The following is a 17,275-nucleotide window of genomic DNA, read 5'->3' as shown; positions in this document are numbered from 1 at the left end:
GATCCCAAGGTCCTGGGATCAAGCCCCGCATTGGGCTCCCTGCTCAGCGGGAAACCTGCTTCTTCCTCTCCCACTCCTCCTGCCTGTGTTCCCTCTCTCGCTGTGTCTCTCTGTCAAATAAATAAAATCTTTAAAATAAAATAAAATAAATAAAATAAAAATTCCTTCAGATCTTCACTTACACAGCAAAATTTTTCCTTTCCTGACTCACAAGCACCATAATATATAATCACTGAACATTTGCCCAATTCTCCAGGGAAAGATCTACACACTACACATCAGGAAATGCTCTTGGAGATCAGCACTTGGAGAAATGCAACTAAAGTTCACCACTTTTGCTTTCATGCACAGTAAGCCTAGCTGTATCTTTGTAAATTATGGAAACCTCAGCTTACCTGTTGCAACCAATATTTACCATATACCTTTGTGTGAAGGTACTGCTGAATGTAGCAGGGAATACAGAGGGGAATGGGGCAGTCCCCTGCCCTGGGAGAGCATATGGAAAGTACATGCACAGGGACAGGGCACATCTAGTGGAATAAAACAGGAGGAATGTAGAGGCACATGGGTGGGTCAGGAGGGTAAGTGTCTGCCTTTAGCTCAGGTCATGATCCCAGTGTCCTGGGATCAAGCCCTGCATCGGGCTCCCTGCTCAGCGAGAAGCCTGCTTCTCCCTCTCCCTCTACCTGCTGATCCCCCTACTTGTGCTCTCTCTCTGTCAAATAAATAAGTAAAATATTTTTCTTTAAAAAAAAAAAAATAAAGAGGAATGTCAACGACAACAAAAAAGGTGACCTCATCTGGACCCTGAAAAATGAGAGAGATGTCACATAAGAAGACAGAAGGAAAGAACACTTCTGACTGAAAGAACACAGATGTTCAGGTCAGTTGCGGTAGTAGAAAGCGTCCCGGGATTAAGTTCAAAACTAAAAAGCTCCACATGTATAAAAAAGGGGCCTCTACTTGCTCTCAAAAAAAACCACTAGCTCCCTCTAGTCGCATTGCAAAGTAGAAATGAGGAACAAGACAGAATCAGGGTGACCCTTTTCCTGTCAGCAGAGACAGGCTGGAATCAGGGCTACAGGCCCAAGGCTGGAGGGGCGCTCCCCGGGCTTCAGTGCTGTCAGCAAGAGGATGGGGGTCTCTCTCCCCTCACCTCTCCAGGGAGCGAAGACCAACTCCTGCAGCACTTGTGCCAACAAAGTACAACTATGACAAACCGCTCTACCAGTTTTGTGGGCTTATCTGTACTCAACCAGAGGAGTGGAAGAGTCTGCTCCCCCAGGGTGTGCTTTGGGACCACTGCCACAGGGCTAAGGAAAGCCCTCTCCTAGATCACCCCTGGCCCTATGGGCTCCAACCCAAGCCACCCTGATGTGTCAGCTCAGCATAAACGTGGTTCATTCAGCTGGGGGACCTTGGGGACCGAGCCATAGTCCCCCAAATGAGGGCACTGTCACCAGATTCAGGCCTCTGGCAGGAACAGTAACAGCCCCTCCAGCGGGGCAGAGACAGGCAGATTTCAGGTGTTCACCCCGCCACTGAAAAGCCACAGAGGGGACTGGGCCCCAGTTTCACACACTGGACCATCTGAGCACATCCTGGCTGATGCAGACGAGTGGCAGGAGCTGGCTGGCGCCCAGGGCCGCTCCCCGGAGGCAGGCCGCGGCTCCTCCACGGACCACGGGTGGGCGACCGAGGGCTCAGTGCAAGTGCCAGGAGTGAGGGCGGATTCGCTGAGGACAGGCGGAGCACGTGCCCGTGCTCGCCGGCTTCCCCGGGCGGAGGACAAAGTCCGCTCCCGCCGACCCCGCAGTTTGGGCACCCGGCACCGGGTGCGTCGGGGGCGAGGCGGGCAGGGCCTGCGCGCGTCTCCAACCCCACTCCAGACCCCGACTCGACTCCGGGCTCGGCCTTCCGCGACCCCTGCGCGCACTCACCATTGTGGTTGACCCAGGTCGGTTTCAGGAGCTTCATTGTTCGGCCGCCGCCGCCGCCGCCGGGCTGAGGCGAGAGCCGCGTCCCTCAGCGCGCCCGGGCCATGGAGCCACCGCCGCTGCTTTCTCCCGCGCCGCCCTCCGGCCGCCTCCCGCCCCGCGCCCTCAGCGCCGCCGCGCCATTGCCGGCCCGCGCCCCCCTCCGCCGCCACAGCCGCCCCCCGCGCTCGGCCGCCGCCGCCGCCGCCACAGCCGCATCCCCTGCGCCGCTCCTCCTCCGGCGGCTCCCGGGCAACGCCGGAAGTCACGGCGCGCACCTGCCAAATCGCCCCGGCGGGAAACCGCTCCCCACGCGGACGGGGCCGCCCGGACTCCTTCGCGGGCAGGGGCAAGGCAGGGTGACCCCGCTTGGGGCCCGCCCGGGGCGCGGCCGCCCACAAGGGGTCGGCTAGGAGGGCGGCTGGCAAGCCGGGCCTCGAGTTGCAGCCTGGGCCGGCGGAGTCCGGAGGGGTCGGAATGGCCTGAACGGCCTCTCACCAGCTCTACCTCGCTGATTCCGAGTCCGACTAATTAGCTAGCTTCCGTCATTCATCAATACGCGTTTATTGGGCATCTCGCGAGCGCCAGGCCACGTGCCGGAGCCGGGATGATGTGGCCGGCAGTGGCCGCGGCCCCAGGGTTCGGACGACTGCGGGGGAACGAGTTAGCCCCGAGGGCGGAGGGAGGTGGTCACGGGGGAGGCCGAGACGAGCGCGTTTAGGAAAGATCAGGGCCGTTTAAACAGACGTGGGCACTTGGACCCGGAAGGACGACCTCTCGGCCACTCCGGCTGCACTGCGGGGTCTTAACCCTCGCAGGGACGCAAGCCGACTAGCTGGAGCACCCGCTGGCGGGATTGCGCCTTTAGCCGGGAAAGACTCTCAGCGTCAAGCAGAGGCGGAAAAGAGGACGCCGCCCTAGGTGCGAGGCGCTCGGGGCGTGCCCGCGCGCCGCCAGGGCGTGCGGGGCGGGGCCACGTCGGGGGCGGGCCAGGTCAGCCCAGCCCTCCGCAGCCGGAACGCGGGAACGCGGAGCGACGGGAAGGCCGGACCTTTGAGAGGGGCACTGCGGGCCGGACCGCCAAGGGGCGCGCGCCCGGAAGCAGCGGGTCGACTGCCAGAGGGGCCATGGCCTTAGCAGCGCTGGGAGTTTCCGCTCGCGCTCTGCGCTCGCGGAGTTGGTGAGTGTGGACCCCAGCAGGGGCGTAGGGTCCTTCGCCTGTGCTCTCTCGCCGACCGCCCTTGACCACTTTATCTCAGGGAGGAGCTAGCTGATCGTGCCTCTTCCTGTGGATGAAAATACAAGGACCCTGGCGAGCAGGGACCCTGCCCAAGTGCTCTCTGGTGTGAACGGGGGATTTTGGAAAAGTCTCGCACGTTGACCTCGTCACATAGCAATTACCAGGGCCCCAGATTTTGAGGGTAGCATAATTTTTTCCTCTTTTCCTGGTTAGTGGGGAGAATCAGATATTTATATATCCTTTTGTCTCTTTCAGGCTTCTGGGAACTTGGCAGACACAGACTAGAGACACCCACCAGCGGGCTTCATTTTTGTCCTTCTGGGAGCTCATTCCCATGAGGTAAACTACCGTGGGCCTGACCTCTTTGGGGGTGTCAGCAGGAGACTGATGTGCATATAAACAGAACAAAACAAGACTACTGGACATTTGGTTTGCAAAATTAATTGCGAAATTTGTCGTTTAAATTTAGGTAGATGTTTTCTGTTTTTCAGCATTCTGTATGTGGAATACTGCTGCCTGTAATCAGAAAATAAAAATTAAACGTAAAAATGGTTTAAATAAAAATCAGTTTTAAAGGGATTGTTGTATGTTTTAAAGGACACAGCATAGACATCTGATTGCTTGGAGAGCTCGGGGGAGGCATGAGGATTAGAGGAGTCTGGATGCTTTCTAGGGACTTGATTCACAAAGCTCAGTCTTTTTTTTTTTTTTTAATTTTATTATGTTATGTTAGTCACCATACAATACATCATTGGTTTTTGATGTGGTGATCCATGATCCATTGTTTTCGTATAACACCCAGTGCTCCATGCAGTACGTGCCCTCCTTAATACCCATCACCGGGCTAACCAATCCCCCCTCCCCCCTCCCCTCTAAAACCCTGTTTGTTTCTCAGAGTCCGTAGTCTCTCATGGTTCATCTCTCCCTTCAATTCCACCCCCTCATTTTTCCCTTCCTTCTCCTAACGTCCTCCATGCTATTCCTTATGTTCCACAAATAAGTGAAACCATATGATAACTGACTTTCTCTGCTTGACTTATTTCACTTAGCATGATCCCCTCCGGTTCCATCCATGTCAATGAGAATGGTGGGTATTCATCCTTTCTGATGGCTGAGTAATATTCCATTGTATATATGGACCACATCTTCTTTATCCATTCATCTGCACAAAGCTCAGTCTTGATGCTAGAGGATTTACTTATTTTTTTTTGTAAGATTTTATTTATTTATTTATGTATGTATGTATGTATGTATTTATGAGAGTGAGCAAGAGAGAGCACAAGCGGGCGTAGGAGCAGAGTGAGAAGCAGACTCCCGGCTGAGCAGGGAGGCCACTGGCTGGTTGCTGGCTGGCTGCTGGCTGGCTGTGAGGCTGGCTTCGAGACTGGCTTCGAGGCTGGATCCCAGGACCCTGGGATCATGACCTGAGCGGAAGGCAGACGCTTAACCCACTGAGCCACCCAGGCGACCCAGAGGATTTACTTATCTTTAATAGTATATTATCACCATAGGAGATCTGTTCTCTGAGAGTACATCAGACTTTTGTTAATGCTCTAAGATGGGGAAATTTGTTAAGAAATCCTGAAAAGTGAACAGGGACGTGTCAGTCACTTTTATTACTCAAATCACTTTTACAAATCACAATTCCAGGGGTGCCTTGGTGGCTCAGTCAGTTAAGGATCTGCCTTCGGTTCAGGTCATGATCCCAGGGACCCGGGATTGAGCCCCGCATTGCATGGGGCTCCTTGTTCAGCGGGAAGTCTGCTTGTTCTTCTCCCTCCCCCGGCTAGTGCACTCTCTCAAATAAATAAATAAAATTAAAAAAAAAAATCACAAATCCATTTAAAATGTGAGTAATGATTTTCTAACTCATCAATTTGGTATTTTCAGTTTCCACTGCAATCCCAAGACACACCCAAACCCAACATGAAAGATGAGTACTTATTCTTAATTTATACCCTGATGCCCCATTAAGTTTTTCTAGCCCTTCCTGGGTTGACTGTGCACACACAGTTCTGACAAGTACCCTGGGTTGGAGGCCGTCTCCCTTTCACACTCAGCTCATGAGGTTAGACCCATGCATAGTTCCTTCCCCAGTGGAGAGCATGGTACAAGTTCTGGGCACTTCACCTAGTGCCATGTCTCTCAGCATGGTTGTGACACTGAGGAGGAAAATGTCTAATGTTTGCTTTATCCATTAGAGCAGAACCTCTGCGAAAGAAGAAAAAGGTAGATCCTAAAAAAGACCAAGCAGTAAAGGACCGGTTGAAAAAGAGGATCAGACGACTGGAGAAAGCTAGCCAGGAGCTAATTCCCATCGAAGATTTTATTACACCTGTGAGGCTCTTGGATAAAGCAAGGTAAGTGTTCTCTAGGGTCGAGGTTCTCAGGACAAAGAGTTCCATCACCTTCTGGTAGTTCTGTCTGTGAAATGCATTTCACACCTGTGACAGGAAAAGGTGAGTGGGCATGGGCAGACTAGGTCCCAGTCTGAGTCCTTTTCTCCTTGACTGTTTCTTGTGGGATTTGGCAAAAGCATTCCTGGGTGATGCTCTTGAATGGCAGAAATGGGAAGGAAACTCAGAATAACTATTTGATAAGCCAGTTCGTATTGTTGCTTTTTTGTAAGATGAGTTTTAGCTGTGACTGATGACTTGGGCCTTGGGTCTGCAGCCCTTGTCCCATCTTGATGGTAGAAAACCCTTAGCCTCTAGCTTTACGGTACAAATGCTCATAGTTGGGATGTGTTGTGTACAGGCCTGGCAGGGTTGCTGCCTTGTAAAAAAGTGTGTACCATTTATAAAGTAGCATCTTGCCGTACAGATGGGACATGGCGGGTGGTTTTTTGGTATTCTAGGGCTGATCTGGGCTCTTGACTCCCTGGGACTTGGGCTTCCATTTTCATAACACCACTTTACATTTCCACAGTCACCTCTCACCAAAGGTAGTCTAGGCATGGGGTAGAGGAAGTGCTACCACTCTTCTTAGAGCATCACTGTTTCTTATGTCCATGGAAAGCAAATGGCACTGGCTTCCAACATCAGTTGCAGCTGCTACCACATCAACATTCCATGCTTTAATTTATCCCTAACTTCCACGTTTTTCCCTAAGTCCCATCTGTGTCTGGCAGTGGGGACGCTTGGGTCGTATGCAGTCGCCCAGACTACCTGGCCAGTGAGGTCGGTGCTTCCCAGCTTCACACCTTCGGATTTGTGTGTTCCTAGACAGCGGCCTCACGTGGAGCTTCCCTTTGAGGAGAGTGAGCGGAGAGCTCTGCTCCTGAAGAAGTGGTCTCTGTACAAGCATCAAGAGCATGAGAAGGAGAGGGATGCCATCAGGTCCATGGTTGAGTCCCAGCAGGAAGCTCTGCAGGAGCTGCAACTCATGTCCCCAGAGCTACATGTGGAGGCCACCAAGCGGGACCCCAATCTGTTCCCCTTTGAAAGAGAAGGGCCAGATTACACGCCACCAATCTCCAACTACCAGCCCCCTGAAGGCAGATACCATGATATCACCAAGGTGTACACACAGGTGGAGTTTAAGAGGTAGAGCGGCAGGCACCTGTGTGCAGAACACACTGCCCTTTAGAGCCAGAATGACCAGGGCTCAGGCCTGCTTGTCACAGAGTCAGGCATGCTGTGAATAAATAATGTTTAATCAAGTGTCTCTGTCTTAAGTTTGAGTCAGAATTAATTCACCTGAGGATTGATGGGGGTGAGAGATGCTGCCCTTGTACTGGGGAGAGAATGACCAAGACATCTACCGCTGCTCCCCAGTAAAAAGGAAGATTCCAGTTGTGTAGAGTAGACACCACCAGCAAGAGGCAGCTAAGTACCTCAAGGAGCAGAGGTGAAGGATGTGTGGCCTATGTGCTGTGTGTTTGCATACCTGTGCAGACAGGAGAGGCAGGGCCTTCCATTGGGCAAATGGAGCACGGGAGCTTCCTCACATCTTTGGCAGGGCCAGCTTTGGGTTTTAAGCTGGGGAGGGAGGCTGAAGAGAGTGGAGCAAGCCTGGGACACACTACTTAAAGTTGCTGTGTTCCCTAGGAGGGCGTAGCACCTGACTCATTCAAGTGTCAGTCTGGAATAGTAAATATATTAGTGTGCTGGGGCTGTGAGAACAAAGTACCATAGACCGAGGGCTTAAACAACAGCAATTTGTTTCTCATAGTTCTTGAGGCCAGAACTCCAAGATCAAGGTGTTGGCAGGATTGGTTTTTCCGCAAAGCTGCTCTCCTTTGCTTGCAGAGAGCCACCTTCTCCCTGGGTCCTCCTAGGGTCATCCCTCTGTGCCTGTCTCGTAATAAGGATACTACTAGTCAGTGGATTAGGGCCCAGTATAATGACCTCATTTTAAATTAATTACCTCTTTAAGCACCCTATCTCTATAAATAGTCACATTCAGAGGTATTAGGGGTTAGAGCTTCAACACAGGAATTTAGAGGGAGTGGGGAACGACACAATTCAGCCCATAACAGTGAAGGTCCAGTGAGCAAACAGAGCCATTTCTCCTAGTGACTTGCATTGCTACCTCAGAAAGGGTTTGGGTTTTTCGCTGCCTTAGTGTAGATAAACCAGGGAAACATTTCATTTGAGGAAGAATTCAGATTGTTTTCCTGGTGTGTGGTTCACTTTTGGTTTAAAAACTTACTAGATAAACATTTTTACTGGATAAAAATGCTGCCGAAGGATTCTAAGTTCTTTAACTCTACCTCTGAGACAAATACTGAATCTGGCCACTTTTCACCACCTCACTGCTATCTTGAGGTCCACACCATTGCCACATTTTGCCTGTTCCACTGCAGCAGCCAACTGATCTCTCCAGGTGGGCACTCCCCCCAACCCCTGTAGCTCCTCTGCACAGCAACCAGAGGGTTCCGTGAAGCACAAGCCAGGGCAGGCATTTGGCTGTTCGCCACCCCTGATCACACCTTACAGACCCCCCTCCACCTTCCAACCTCCCCCCCCTCCCCCCCCCCCCCCCAGTCAGCACACGGCACTTAATTGTTCCTTGTGGACTGTGTGCTCCTTCCCCTACAAGGCTCAGGCTTCTTCATCCAGGTCTGGGCTCAGATGCTGAGGCCTTCCCCACCTCCCTGCCCATGGCCGGTGCTTTGTTTTGTTTTTTAATTTTATTTGTCAGAGCACAAGCACAGGGAGCAGCAGGCAGAAGGAGAAGCAGGCTCCCCGCTGAGCAAGGAGCCTGATGTGGGGCTTGATCCCAGGTCCCTCGGATCATGACCCAAGCCAAAGGCAGACACTTAACCGACTGAGCCACCCAGGCATCCCTGCAGGTGCTTTGTAGTAGTGCTTTTCAAACAGTACGTGTCATCCATTAGGTTGTATAATCAGTTCACGGGGTCAGGGCCAGCAGTTTTAACTTTTTATTTTGAACTAGTTACAGATTTACAGGAGGTTGGAAATAAAGATGCAAGGAGGGTCTGTGTGTGGTTCTCCCAGCCTCCCCAAGTATTAACATCTTACACACCATGTACAGTCCGTGTGAAAGAGACTAGAGACTGACACAGGCACAGCCCAGAATGCATTCGGGTTTCCCACTATGTCTGCACTCATCTGTGTGTACGTCTAACAGTACACAATTTCATCACACATGCAGCTCTGTAGAGGTCAAGGTTCCAGTACCACAGGATACCCTTATGTACCCTAGCCACATCCACACCCTCCTTCCATCCCTACCCTTGGCACCATTAGCCATTCTCCATCTCTATTATTACATCATCTCACCAATGTTACATAAATGGAACTATGTCATATGCATCCATTTAAGATTTTTTAACTCGGCATAATTTGAGTTTCACCCAAGTTGCTGCACATACAGCAGTTTATTTTCAGTCGCACAGAACCGCAAATGTCAGTGTATCACACATTGTACAGATAAGGACTGTTCTGTGAGGCTTGTTTGAACCATATATGCAGTATATAAAGTATATACCAGATCATAAAACTTGTTACGGGTTTTGTGCAAAAAATGTGAGCTGCTGCTCTATCTTCTCACTGCCCATTTTCTTCACAGCACTTACCATTATTTTAGACTTACTTAATGAGGTTTCAATGTTTATGTCTGTCCCCTAAACTCAACTGGAACTCTTTGAAGGCAACTTGCCCATTTCAAGACTGCAATCCCAGAGCCTCAACCCCCACCTGGCCATGTAGTGGTGCTCAGATGTTGTGATGGGTGAACACAGGAGCAGATGTAGGAACATTCTGTCCAGCAATGATTATCTGTCAGTGTGGAACTCATTGAGCAGCAGAGAAGGAATAAGACTTCCTAACACAGCATTCAGCGGCGGGCAGCCTCCAGCCCTAAACAAGCACACAGAGAATGTGGATCCCTTGAGGTGAGCCCCTCAGGACTGCTGTGCTGGCTGCTACCGCAGCCCCAGCCCGGGAACCCCAAGGGATCATATGCAGATTGCAAAATTCAAATGTCCCTTCCTGTGTTTCAGAGTGAAGAGAATGCCTGTAGATTCCCAGCAGCCTTCCCTCTCTCCTTGGCTGGAAATGCTCCAGAAAGTAGCCACAGACACAAGGCAGATACCCTGGCTGACTTCGATATCAAGGCACCCACCCTGGGATAGGTTCTTCTTTATACTCACCTCTGCTCCTGGGCCCCTATGTGCACACCCCCCACTACTCACAGGTACACACAGTCACAGGGAAGGACCTTTGGAGACCTGTGTGCAAACGCTCCCACCACTCAACAGGTACACACACACACACACAGGGAGAGGCTACTGGGGACTTATGTGCACACCCCTCACCACTCCTAGGGACACACAGTCACAGGGAAGGATCACTGGGGACCTGTGTGCACAACCCCATCTCCCCCCATTGACAGGTACACACAGTCACAGGGAAGGACCACTGGGGACCTGTGTGCACCCACCCCCTCTCCCCCATTGACAGGTACACACAGTCACAGGGAAGGATCACTGGGGACCTGTGTGCACACACCCCTACCACTCACAGGTACATACACAGGGAGAGGTTATTGGGGTCCTATGTGCAGATCCCCCAGCACTTACAGGTACGCAAAGTCACAGGGACTCTTGGGGTAACACAGGAGAAAATGCACACAGGAGAGGGCAAAGTCTATTCTTTAATGTACGCCCTTCTGAAGTGATGGGATTATTTTGCCCCAAAGAATGAGTTAAAAGATGTCTGACCCACTGTCTGTGGCCAGGTTGGGGCCCAGTTGTGAGGGAGGTACTAAAATGGCAGTTGGTCCAGGAAGGAGCAGCGAGGCTTCGGGGCACACAGCCAGCCTCGCCCTCGGCCCCACACCACGGGGCCTGCTCTGCAGCCACCAGATGCTAAATCATTTTATTAGTGATAAAAAAAGACCTCTTCGAGAACTAGAGTTCTTGTTGGTTCATAAACATATATTTTAAAAACATCTACAAGAGTGTAAGTATACAAAATTCCAATACTGTCCGAGCACAATAATGTCAGGTGCTAAATCTAACAATCTCAACTATTAAATTGTGGATTTAATTTTCAGCTTCTATTTGAAATCAAATGTGCGAAATGGCATTTGATATAATCTACATTTTCTAAAACTGACCAAGGGAAATTTTAAAGGAAAGAGACTAAAATTCCACGTGTCTTGGGCTTGGGTTTCTTAAGCCAAGGGTCTATGAACCCTTTTAACGTGAGGTTGTGTATTCTGTAGCTGTGTGCGTTTCTTAAAAGCCAGAGTCTTCAAGAGGGCCTATCTCCTATGAGGAGCAACACCCTGTCTGTGTCCACAGAGGAACTAAGTGAGTGGGCTAATAGCTCCGTGTAAGCACCAGGGGCTGGCAATGCACAGTGTCACCAAACCAGGACCAGGACAGGTGTTCACCACAGCACAACCATTTAGTTACCTCGTTCTGACCGTCCTATGTGTCCACTTGGATCAGGGCTACCACTCAAGAGTTTACCTGAGAATGCTGTTGTCCCCAGCGGGGAGCATGAACCAGCCTGACCTGGCTGCTCACCGGGATCTGCAATGGTGTTCGGCATCCTGGAAGCTGTGCAGTGAGTGAAATTGTGTCAGAGCAAGGCAGCAGCAGGAGTGGGCAATTAGGGCTGGAGACCTCAGGCTCTGTGTTCTAAGCCGAGTGGAAGCTTCAGGGACCCACTAGACTGTTCGGGCCCGTCACCGTCCTCAGGGTCTTGCGACAGCCCCATTTGAAACAGATCAGAGGAAGCCATTCAGGAGTGCTCATCACTGGTCTTTCTCGTCCTGTGGCAGAGGGAGGTGCCAGTCTGCAGGAGGGCTCTGCCTTAGGGCCCACACCAGGGCGTGCTTCCGTGTAGCCTGGACTCTTGCACGCTCGCTCTCACAGAGGGACCGCTGTGCAAAGGAGACCCCAGTCACTTCCGGCTCACGTGGCCCCTGTACCTCCCTCCTCCTCAGCACCCTCCCAAACAAGCTGGACAAACAAAGCGTATGGCACATACCACTCCAGAACTTGGCTGCTTCTACCTAATAAACCTTGGCGACTATTCCATACTAAAACACACAGATCTGTATCATTCTTTCTCCCAAGCTACTGTGAAAAACTATTGTGCAGATCACCAGAATTTGAGTAAAGTTTAAAATGTCTTCTTCTGGGCCTCAGGACTTGATGTCTTCAGTTGACCTAACCAGATTTACCTGCTGGGACCAGCATGAGGCTGAGCTGAGAGGAGACAAGAATCTGATTTTAGTATATGTGCTGCCAAAGCGAGCACGAGACAGGAGTCTGAAAGAGTGGCCACAGTGGGGAGGATGAGGCAAGAGACACATGCCCAGGGAGCCCTGGACAGGCAAGGAATCCAGAGGAAAGACACAATAGGTGCCACTCAACCTGCGGGCTTTTCTCTGCCACTCTCCTCCCACAATAAACACTGGGCAGTACCTTATGACCATGAAAGGTGCACTTGGTAGGTGCCAAGCACTATGCTGGCCTTTTTACGTATATAATTTCATCTTCTCTCTCTCATCTCGCTGTGTCTCTCTCTGTCAAATAAATAAATAAAATCTTTAAAAAAAAAAAGATTTTATTTATTTATTTGACAGAGAGAGAGACAGAGCAGGAACACAAGCAGGGGGAGTGGGAGAGGGAGAAGCAGGCTTCCTGCCACACAGGGAGCCCAATGCGGGCTCGATTCCAGGACCCTGGGATCATGACCTGAGCTGAAGGCAGACGCTTAACTGACTGAGCCACCCAGGTGCCCCAGATATTTTGAACTTTTAACTGCACTGTTACCCAGTTACTTCCCTAGGATGGACTTTCAGAAGTAGAACTAGGGGGTCAAAAGGTATCCTTTTGAAGGATAATCAGAACACGTAACACTCCATCAACACTGCACAAGTACCCCTGACTCTCCAAACCCTTATCGGCACTTCTGATATTTCACTGGGCAGAAAGCACTTGTCATTTGACCTTGTATACCAGATCATTTGATTTTCTTTTTGAATGAATTCTTTCTTTGTGCCCTTTGCCCACTTTACTTTTTTTTTTTTTTTAAGATTTTTAAAAAATTTATTTATTTCAGAGAGAGAAAGCAGGAGCAGGGGGAAAGGGAGGGGAAGAGGGAGAAGTACGCTCTCAGCTGAGCAGGGAGCCTGACACGGGGCTCCATCCCAGGACCCTAGGATCATGACCCGACCTGAAGGCAGATGCTTAACCGACTGAGCCACCCAGGCACCCCTTTGCCCACTTTTCTATTCTGAAATCATCCCCATTTTTCTGATATATGAGGTCTCTCTAAAAAACGTTATTAATCTCTTGCTATATAGGCTACAAGCTATCTTTCCCAATTTTTTGATTTCCACTTATAATGGACCTGTCATCATTTTCTTTTATACAGCAGCTTGCTTTCCACATCTGTTTGTTTCGATAATCACATACATTTAACCATGCTGAAGCAGTTGCCAGTCCTGCTGGGTCCCCTTCCCCCTTCCCCATGAGCACTGCACCCTCAAGCTTCTCTTCATGTCCCCATCCACAATAGTTCCAAGGCACCACTGCCTATTCTAGACTAGAACGAAGGTGCCAGAAGGGCAGGGGCTCTGTTCTCATCACTCCTGTATCTTTAAGAGCTCCCAACATGATAAATATTTGCTGAATGAATGGAAAACCAGAACCACCTCCTCACTGGTCTCTTTGGTCCTCCATAATACACTCTCCCACCCTGGCAGTCAGACCGATAAATATCTATATCTATATATTTTTAAGAGAGGTGGGGAGGAGTGGAGTGGGGGGAGAGGGAGAAAGAGAGAGAGAGAGAGAAAATGAATCCCAAGCAGGCTCCCTCACCAGCGTGGAGCCTGATCCCACAATCCAGAAATCACGACCTGAGCCCAAATCAAGAGTCAGTTGCCCAACCAACTGAGCCGCCCAGGCACTTCCGGCACTGCCCCCCCCCCCCCCTTTTAACCATGCCCAGCCTGGCGCCCAATGCGGGCTTGAACTCATGACCCTGAGATCAAGACCTGAGCTGGTATCAAAGAGTCAGACGCTTAACCAACTGAGCTACCCAGGACCCCCAGACTGATCTTTTAAAGATATAAATCAAGTCATGCTTCCCAGCACACGTTTAGGCTGAATCTAAACCCTTCTTTAAGGCCCACCAGGTCCCTGGTACCTCTCCAGCCTAATCCCCTACCCCTCTACAGCCCACCCTCCTTCTGCTCCAAGCACTTGACCCTTCTTTGTGTTCCTCAGATGCGCCCCGCCTTGGGCCGGGTGAAGGCTGTTAAGGCTGGTTCCTGGTCTTTCAGGCCTCAGCAATATCACCCCTCCGCAGGCCTGCTGAGGACACTATCACTGTTAGGGGATCTCTCCTTTCTCTCCAAACCACTCCACGTTCTCCTTTCTTTGTCCTTCAATGTCTGAAAGCCCCGCTGATATACTAATTTTTGATATTTCTCAAGAGAAAGGAAGCACAACAAAAGGAGGGACCCAGGCAGTACTCCTCTCCCAGTGTCCCGGGGCCTGGAATGTGGGGGAGGGTGTGGTCCGCGCACTCGGACGCCGGGGCAATGCACCCCCGCGGCCCAAGCGCCACCCCCGTCTCCCCTGTGCACCTGGGCCTCCGCGCTTCGGCGCTCCTCCCACTCCCGGCAGCTGGCCAGGTCGCGCCGCCACTGCTCGCAGGCCGGCCGTTCGCCGTGGACGTAGTAGTGGTGCAGGAAGTGTCTGGCGCTGCGGCAGAGTTTCCACTCGGCGCGGTAGGCCTCGCAGGGGCGCGGCGGCTGCAGCGAGAAGCACGCCTGAGCCGGAGGCCGCTGCACTGCCCGCCTAGGGACCCCCATCCCGTCCCCTCCTTGGGAGAAGGCTCGGGTAATCCGGCCGTCGGGCCCAAGGAGGTTCCTGCACGTCCCGGGCGCCCCCGCGCTTACCCGCCAGGCGCCGCCGTCCGCCATGTCCGGGCGACTGCGAACCCCACCTCTGCGCTCGCTAGCCAATGAAGATTGAAGACAAGACGCACCGCGTGTTTGACGGATAGGAACCAATGAACTCCGAGATGTGACGCTTGACTCGGCACCCACCCTGACACGCGCCGATAAACAAGACATCCGGGCTGAGCCGCCAATAACAGCCGGGGGGCGGCGACAAGCGGAGGAGACGCCCAGGAGGGCCTAGGGACCGTGCGGGCGGGGACGTGTCCGGAGGTAGAACGCCTGGCGTGCAGCCTGCCAGGCCAAATGGATGACAGCGGCCCTTCGCCTGGTGCCCGGCGGGCGTCCCGGGCTGCACAGCCACCTGAAGTTAGCTATTTCTGAAACCACGGGGTCCGGGCCGGTTTTCAGCAGTTTAATGAAATCTCAAAAGATAGGGTTCGCTTTCATAAGCACATACTGAGCATCAACGCCCTGTGGCAAAGCTGCCAAGTCTGCGGCTGCAGCGGACTCGGTGAGGGTGGCTGGGCGTGACCAGTAGGTAGTTGGCGGTCTAGGGCGCCGGATGATTTCCCGAGGGAACGCAGGCTGGTAGTGGAGGCGAGCGAAGGGTTTTCTGAGCACAGTGGTAGGCTGGTCAAAGGCGTGGAGGCTGTGTGTGTCACGGGGTAGAGGAGAGAACCTTGCAAGTGTGGGGCGCCTTGCATGTCTGATTAGGAGTGAAGGCTTTAAAAAAAAAAAAAAAAAAAAGGAGTGAAGGCTTTACTCTGAGGCGTGGGAAGACATGGAACGTTTATAAACAGGAGAGGTGCACAAGAGGCAGTAAAAAGCAAAGTGGCTGGTAATCTGCAGAGTAGCCCTGCAATACCTATGCAGAGGTTCTCCAACTTACGCAAACTTAATCCTCCACGGGGGAGTCCCTTACAACGCGGTTGCTGGGCCCACCCCAGTAACGAGACTGGGTCAGACTCCCTGAAGGTGGGCCAGAAAGATGCAATTTTACCAGGGCTCCTGCTAAGCTGGCTCACAGACCAAGCTTGAAGACAGAGAAGGCTGCAGGCCAGGGTGCAGCAGTAATGACCAGGATTTTTGCTCTGGGTGACCCCTCCCCGCTTGTGTTACCAGAAGCTGGCCCAGGCAGGGAAGTGTGGCTCAAGCAAAGGACCATGAGTGATTTCATTGCTTACACAGTAGGTGTTGCTTAGGGAAGACAAAAACCCAAGGCCAGTCAGTGCCTTCCTGTAAAATTCATTATGCATCAAATGACACATTAGCCAATGTGATCCTGCAAATGGAGGCTGCCTACCCACCAAGGAGGGCTTCTGCCTCGGCTAGTGAAACAGATGTGCCTTAAGTGGAGGATCACGGGTCACAGCAGTGCTTCATGCCTCTTGAAACCTTGTCCATCATCAGTGGTGACTGTTTGGGCCATAGCCCAGCCCTCATCTTCATGACAATCACCTATGATCTTGATCTGATGACATGTGGGTGGACCCTGGGCCACCATCCTGAAGGGAACATCCTCTCTTGTGTGTTGAAGGAGCTCTATCCAGAGATGGACCCCTCTACCTTCAAGCAGGAGTCCTCCTACAAGAGGAGACCCTGCTCAGGCTGACCATCCCCAATGCAGGGGTCAGAGAGCCTCATTTCTCCATACATTCTCCAGAAGCCCCCCAGAGGAGCTCTTTTCTAATGGCAGGATGGAACAAGGGACACCTGCAAGCAAGTCTTCCTCCAACTCCTGGCTGGTGGCCCAACCACCAACCCATGTTGATACCTAATCAAACATTTAGAGGCAATCCAGGTTTAATCATTGCCTGTTTTTATTTGAAATTCTTGATGTAAAATTCTTTTCAAGGAACAAAAGAGATTAAATTAGATTAACATGTCAAAAGATCTCACATTATAGAAAGTGATCTGAGACCAAATTAATGCTAATAAAAAAGGTAGGCCAGCAGAACCTTGGATAATTTAATACATTAACTGGGAGTGGGGGGTAGGGAAGGAGAAATGTATCTTTAGCACTTATTTATTCTAATATTCATATTTGTGCTTCATCATGAAGTTGTTTCACTGTAGAACCGATTCATTAAGGAGTAAGTTATTTCCATATGAAATCAAATTACAAGACGAAATGTATTCAGATCAGGAATCCACCTTCTGAAGAATGGTTCTTTTGGGAAAAAAAATATCAATATGTAAAATAAAAACACCCTTCCTCATACACTTAAATTGCAGCCAGAGTAATGGGATAACCACTATTTATAGAGCATGTCTCTATTTAAGCCACTTTTTTCTAGGCCAAAGGTAACGCTCTAAGCTATCGACCTGGAAAAACAAAGAATAAGTGAAAAAGAGAAACAACACCTCAAGTTAGAGCAATTCAATCCCTTCCATTGATTTTTATCAGGAATTAGGGAACTCCGCTTTGGCTAAGGCAGTGGGAGCACCCCTCAAGGGCTGAAAGCAAGAAGGGGCAAGGAGGAGGCTGCCTGCAGGACCTCAGAGTAAGGTTTCTCCTTTCCAAAATCATCCACCAAGTCTGAATGTTCCACTTACAGGTCACATGCAGTAAATCTTAGGTAACTCTAAACAAAACCTGAAGTGACAGAGCATCCACTGCAACAGTCTCATCCCCATCAGAGCCAGTAACTAAAAGCCA

At 51.1% G+C, this 17,275-nt stretch overlaps 3 protein-coding genes across 6 annotated transcripts in view; 1 reads left to right on the top strand and 2 right to left on the bottom strand.

Annotated features, from left to right (window-relative positions):
* Positions 1-2,146, bottom strand: part of HIRA (histone cell cycle regulator) — an 88,746-nt gene extending 86,600 nt beyond the window's left edge. For 2 of the 4 annotated variants that reach the window (XM_036104250.2, XM_078060629.1), the window contains exon 1: positions 1,941-2,144. In XM_036104250.2, coding sequence (XP_035960143.2) covers positions 1,941-1,977 — 37 coding nt within the window. In that variant the 5' untranslated portion in view covers positions 1,978-2,144. Of the gene's footprint in view, positions 1-1,940 lie in introns of all 4 variants that reach the window. The other 2 variants (XM_036104251.2, XM_036104253.2) reach the window with 2 other exon arrangements.
* A 142-nt stretch (positions 2,147-2,288) lies between these two features.
* MRPL40 (mitochondrial ribosomal protein L40) lies at positions 2,289-6,880 on the top strand. The gene is made up of 4 exons (XM_036104246.2): positions 2,289-3,156; positions 3,472-3,555; positions 5,418-5,576; positions 6,441-6,880. Exons 1-4 carry the CDS (start codon positions 3,104-3,106, stop codon positions 6,763-6,765), a joined length of 621 nt encoding a protein of 206 aa, XP_035960139.1. The 5' UTR covers positions 2,289-3,103; the 3' UTR covers positions 6,766-6,880.
* A 1,709-nt stretch (positions 6,881-8,589) lies between these two features.
* C13H22orf39 (chromosome 13 C22orf39 homolog) lies at positions 8,590-14,863 on the bottom strand. The gene is made up of 3 exons (XM_036104247.2): positions 14,614-14,863; positions 14,299-14,466; positions 8,590-11,577 (listed from the first exon to the last, which is right to left on the bottom strand). Exons 1-3 carry the CDS (start codon positions 14,788-14,790, stop codon positions 11,449-11,451), a joined length of 474 nt encoding a protein of 157 aa, XP_035960140.2. The 5' UTR covers positions 14,791-14,863; the 3' UTR covers positions 8,590-11,448.
* Between the last annotated feature and the right edge of the window lie 2,412 nt (positions 14,864-17,275).

Source organism: Halichoerus grypus, chromosome 13 (genome assembly GCF_964656455.1).
Source record: "Halichoerus grypus chromosome 13, mHalGry1.hap1.1, whole genome shotgun sequence".
In the NCBI taxonomy this organism is placed as follows: domain Eukaryota; kingdom Metazoa; phylum Chordata; class Mammalia; order Carnivora; family Phocidae; genus Halichoerus; species Halichoerus grypus.
This window is presented reverse-complemented; position numbering and strand designations above follow the sequence as displayed.

What these genes read in the sequence shown, in the direction of transcription:
- MRPL40 (XM_036104246.2), top strand. Translation starts at nt 3,104, where the DNA reads ATGGCCTTAGCAGCGCTGGGAGTTTCCGCTCGCGCTCTGCGCTCGCGG. An exon ending in TGGGAGCTCATTCCCATGAG is followed by an intron (nt 3,556 to 5,417) that starts GTAAACTACCGT and finishes TTTATCCATTAG; the next exon opens with AGCAGAACCTCTGCGAAAGA. An exon ending in AGGCTCTTGGATAAAGCAAG is followed by an intron (nt 5,577 to 6,440) that starts GTAAGTGTTCTC and finishes GTGTGTTCCTAG; the next exon opens with ACAGCGGCCTCACGTGGAGC.
- C13H22orf39 (XM_036104247.2), bottom strand. Translation starts at nt 14,790, where the DNA reads ATGTCTTGTTTATCGGCGCGTGTCAGGGTGGGTGCCGAGTCAAGCGTC. An exon ending in CGGACGGCGGCGCCTGGCGG is followed by an intron (nt 14,467 to 14,613) that starts GTAAGCGCGGGG and finishes TTCTCGCTGCAG; the next exon opens with CCGCCGCGCCCCTGCGAGGC. An exon ending in GCCGAAGCGCGGAGGCCCAG is followed by an intron (nt 11,578 to 14,298) that starts GTGCACAGGGGA and finishes TCCTTTGCACAG; the next exon opens with CGGTCCCTCTGTGAGAGCGA.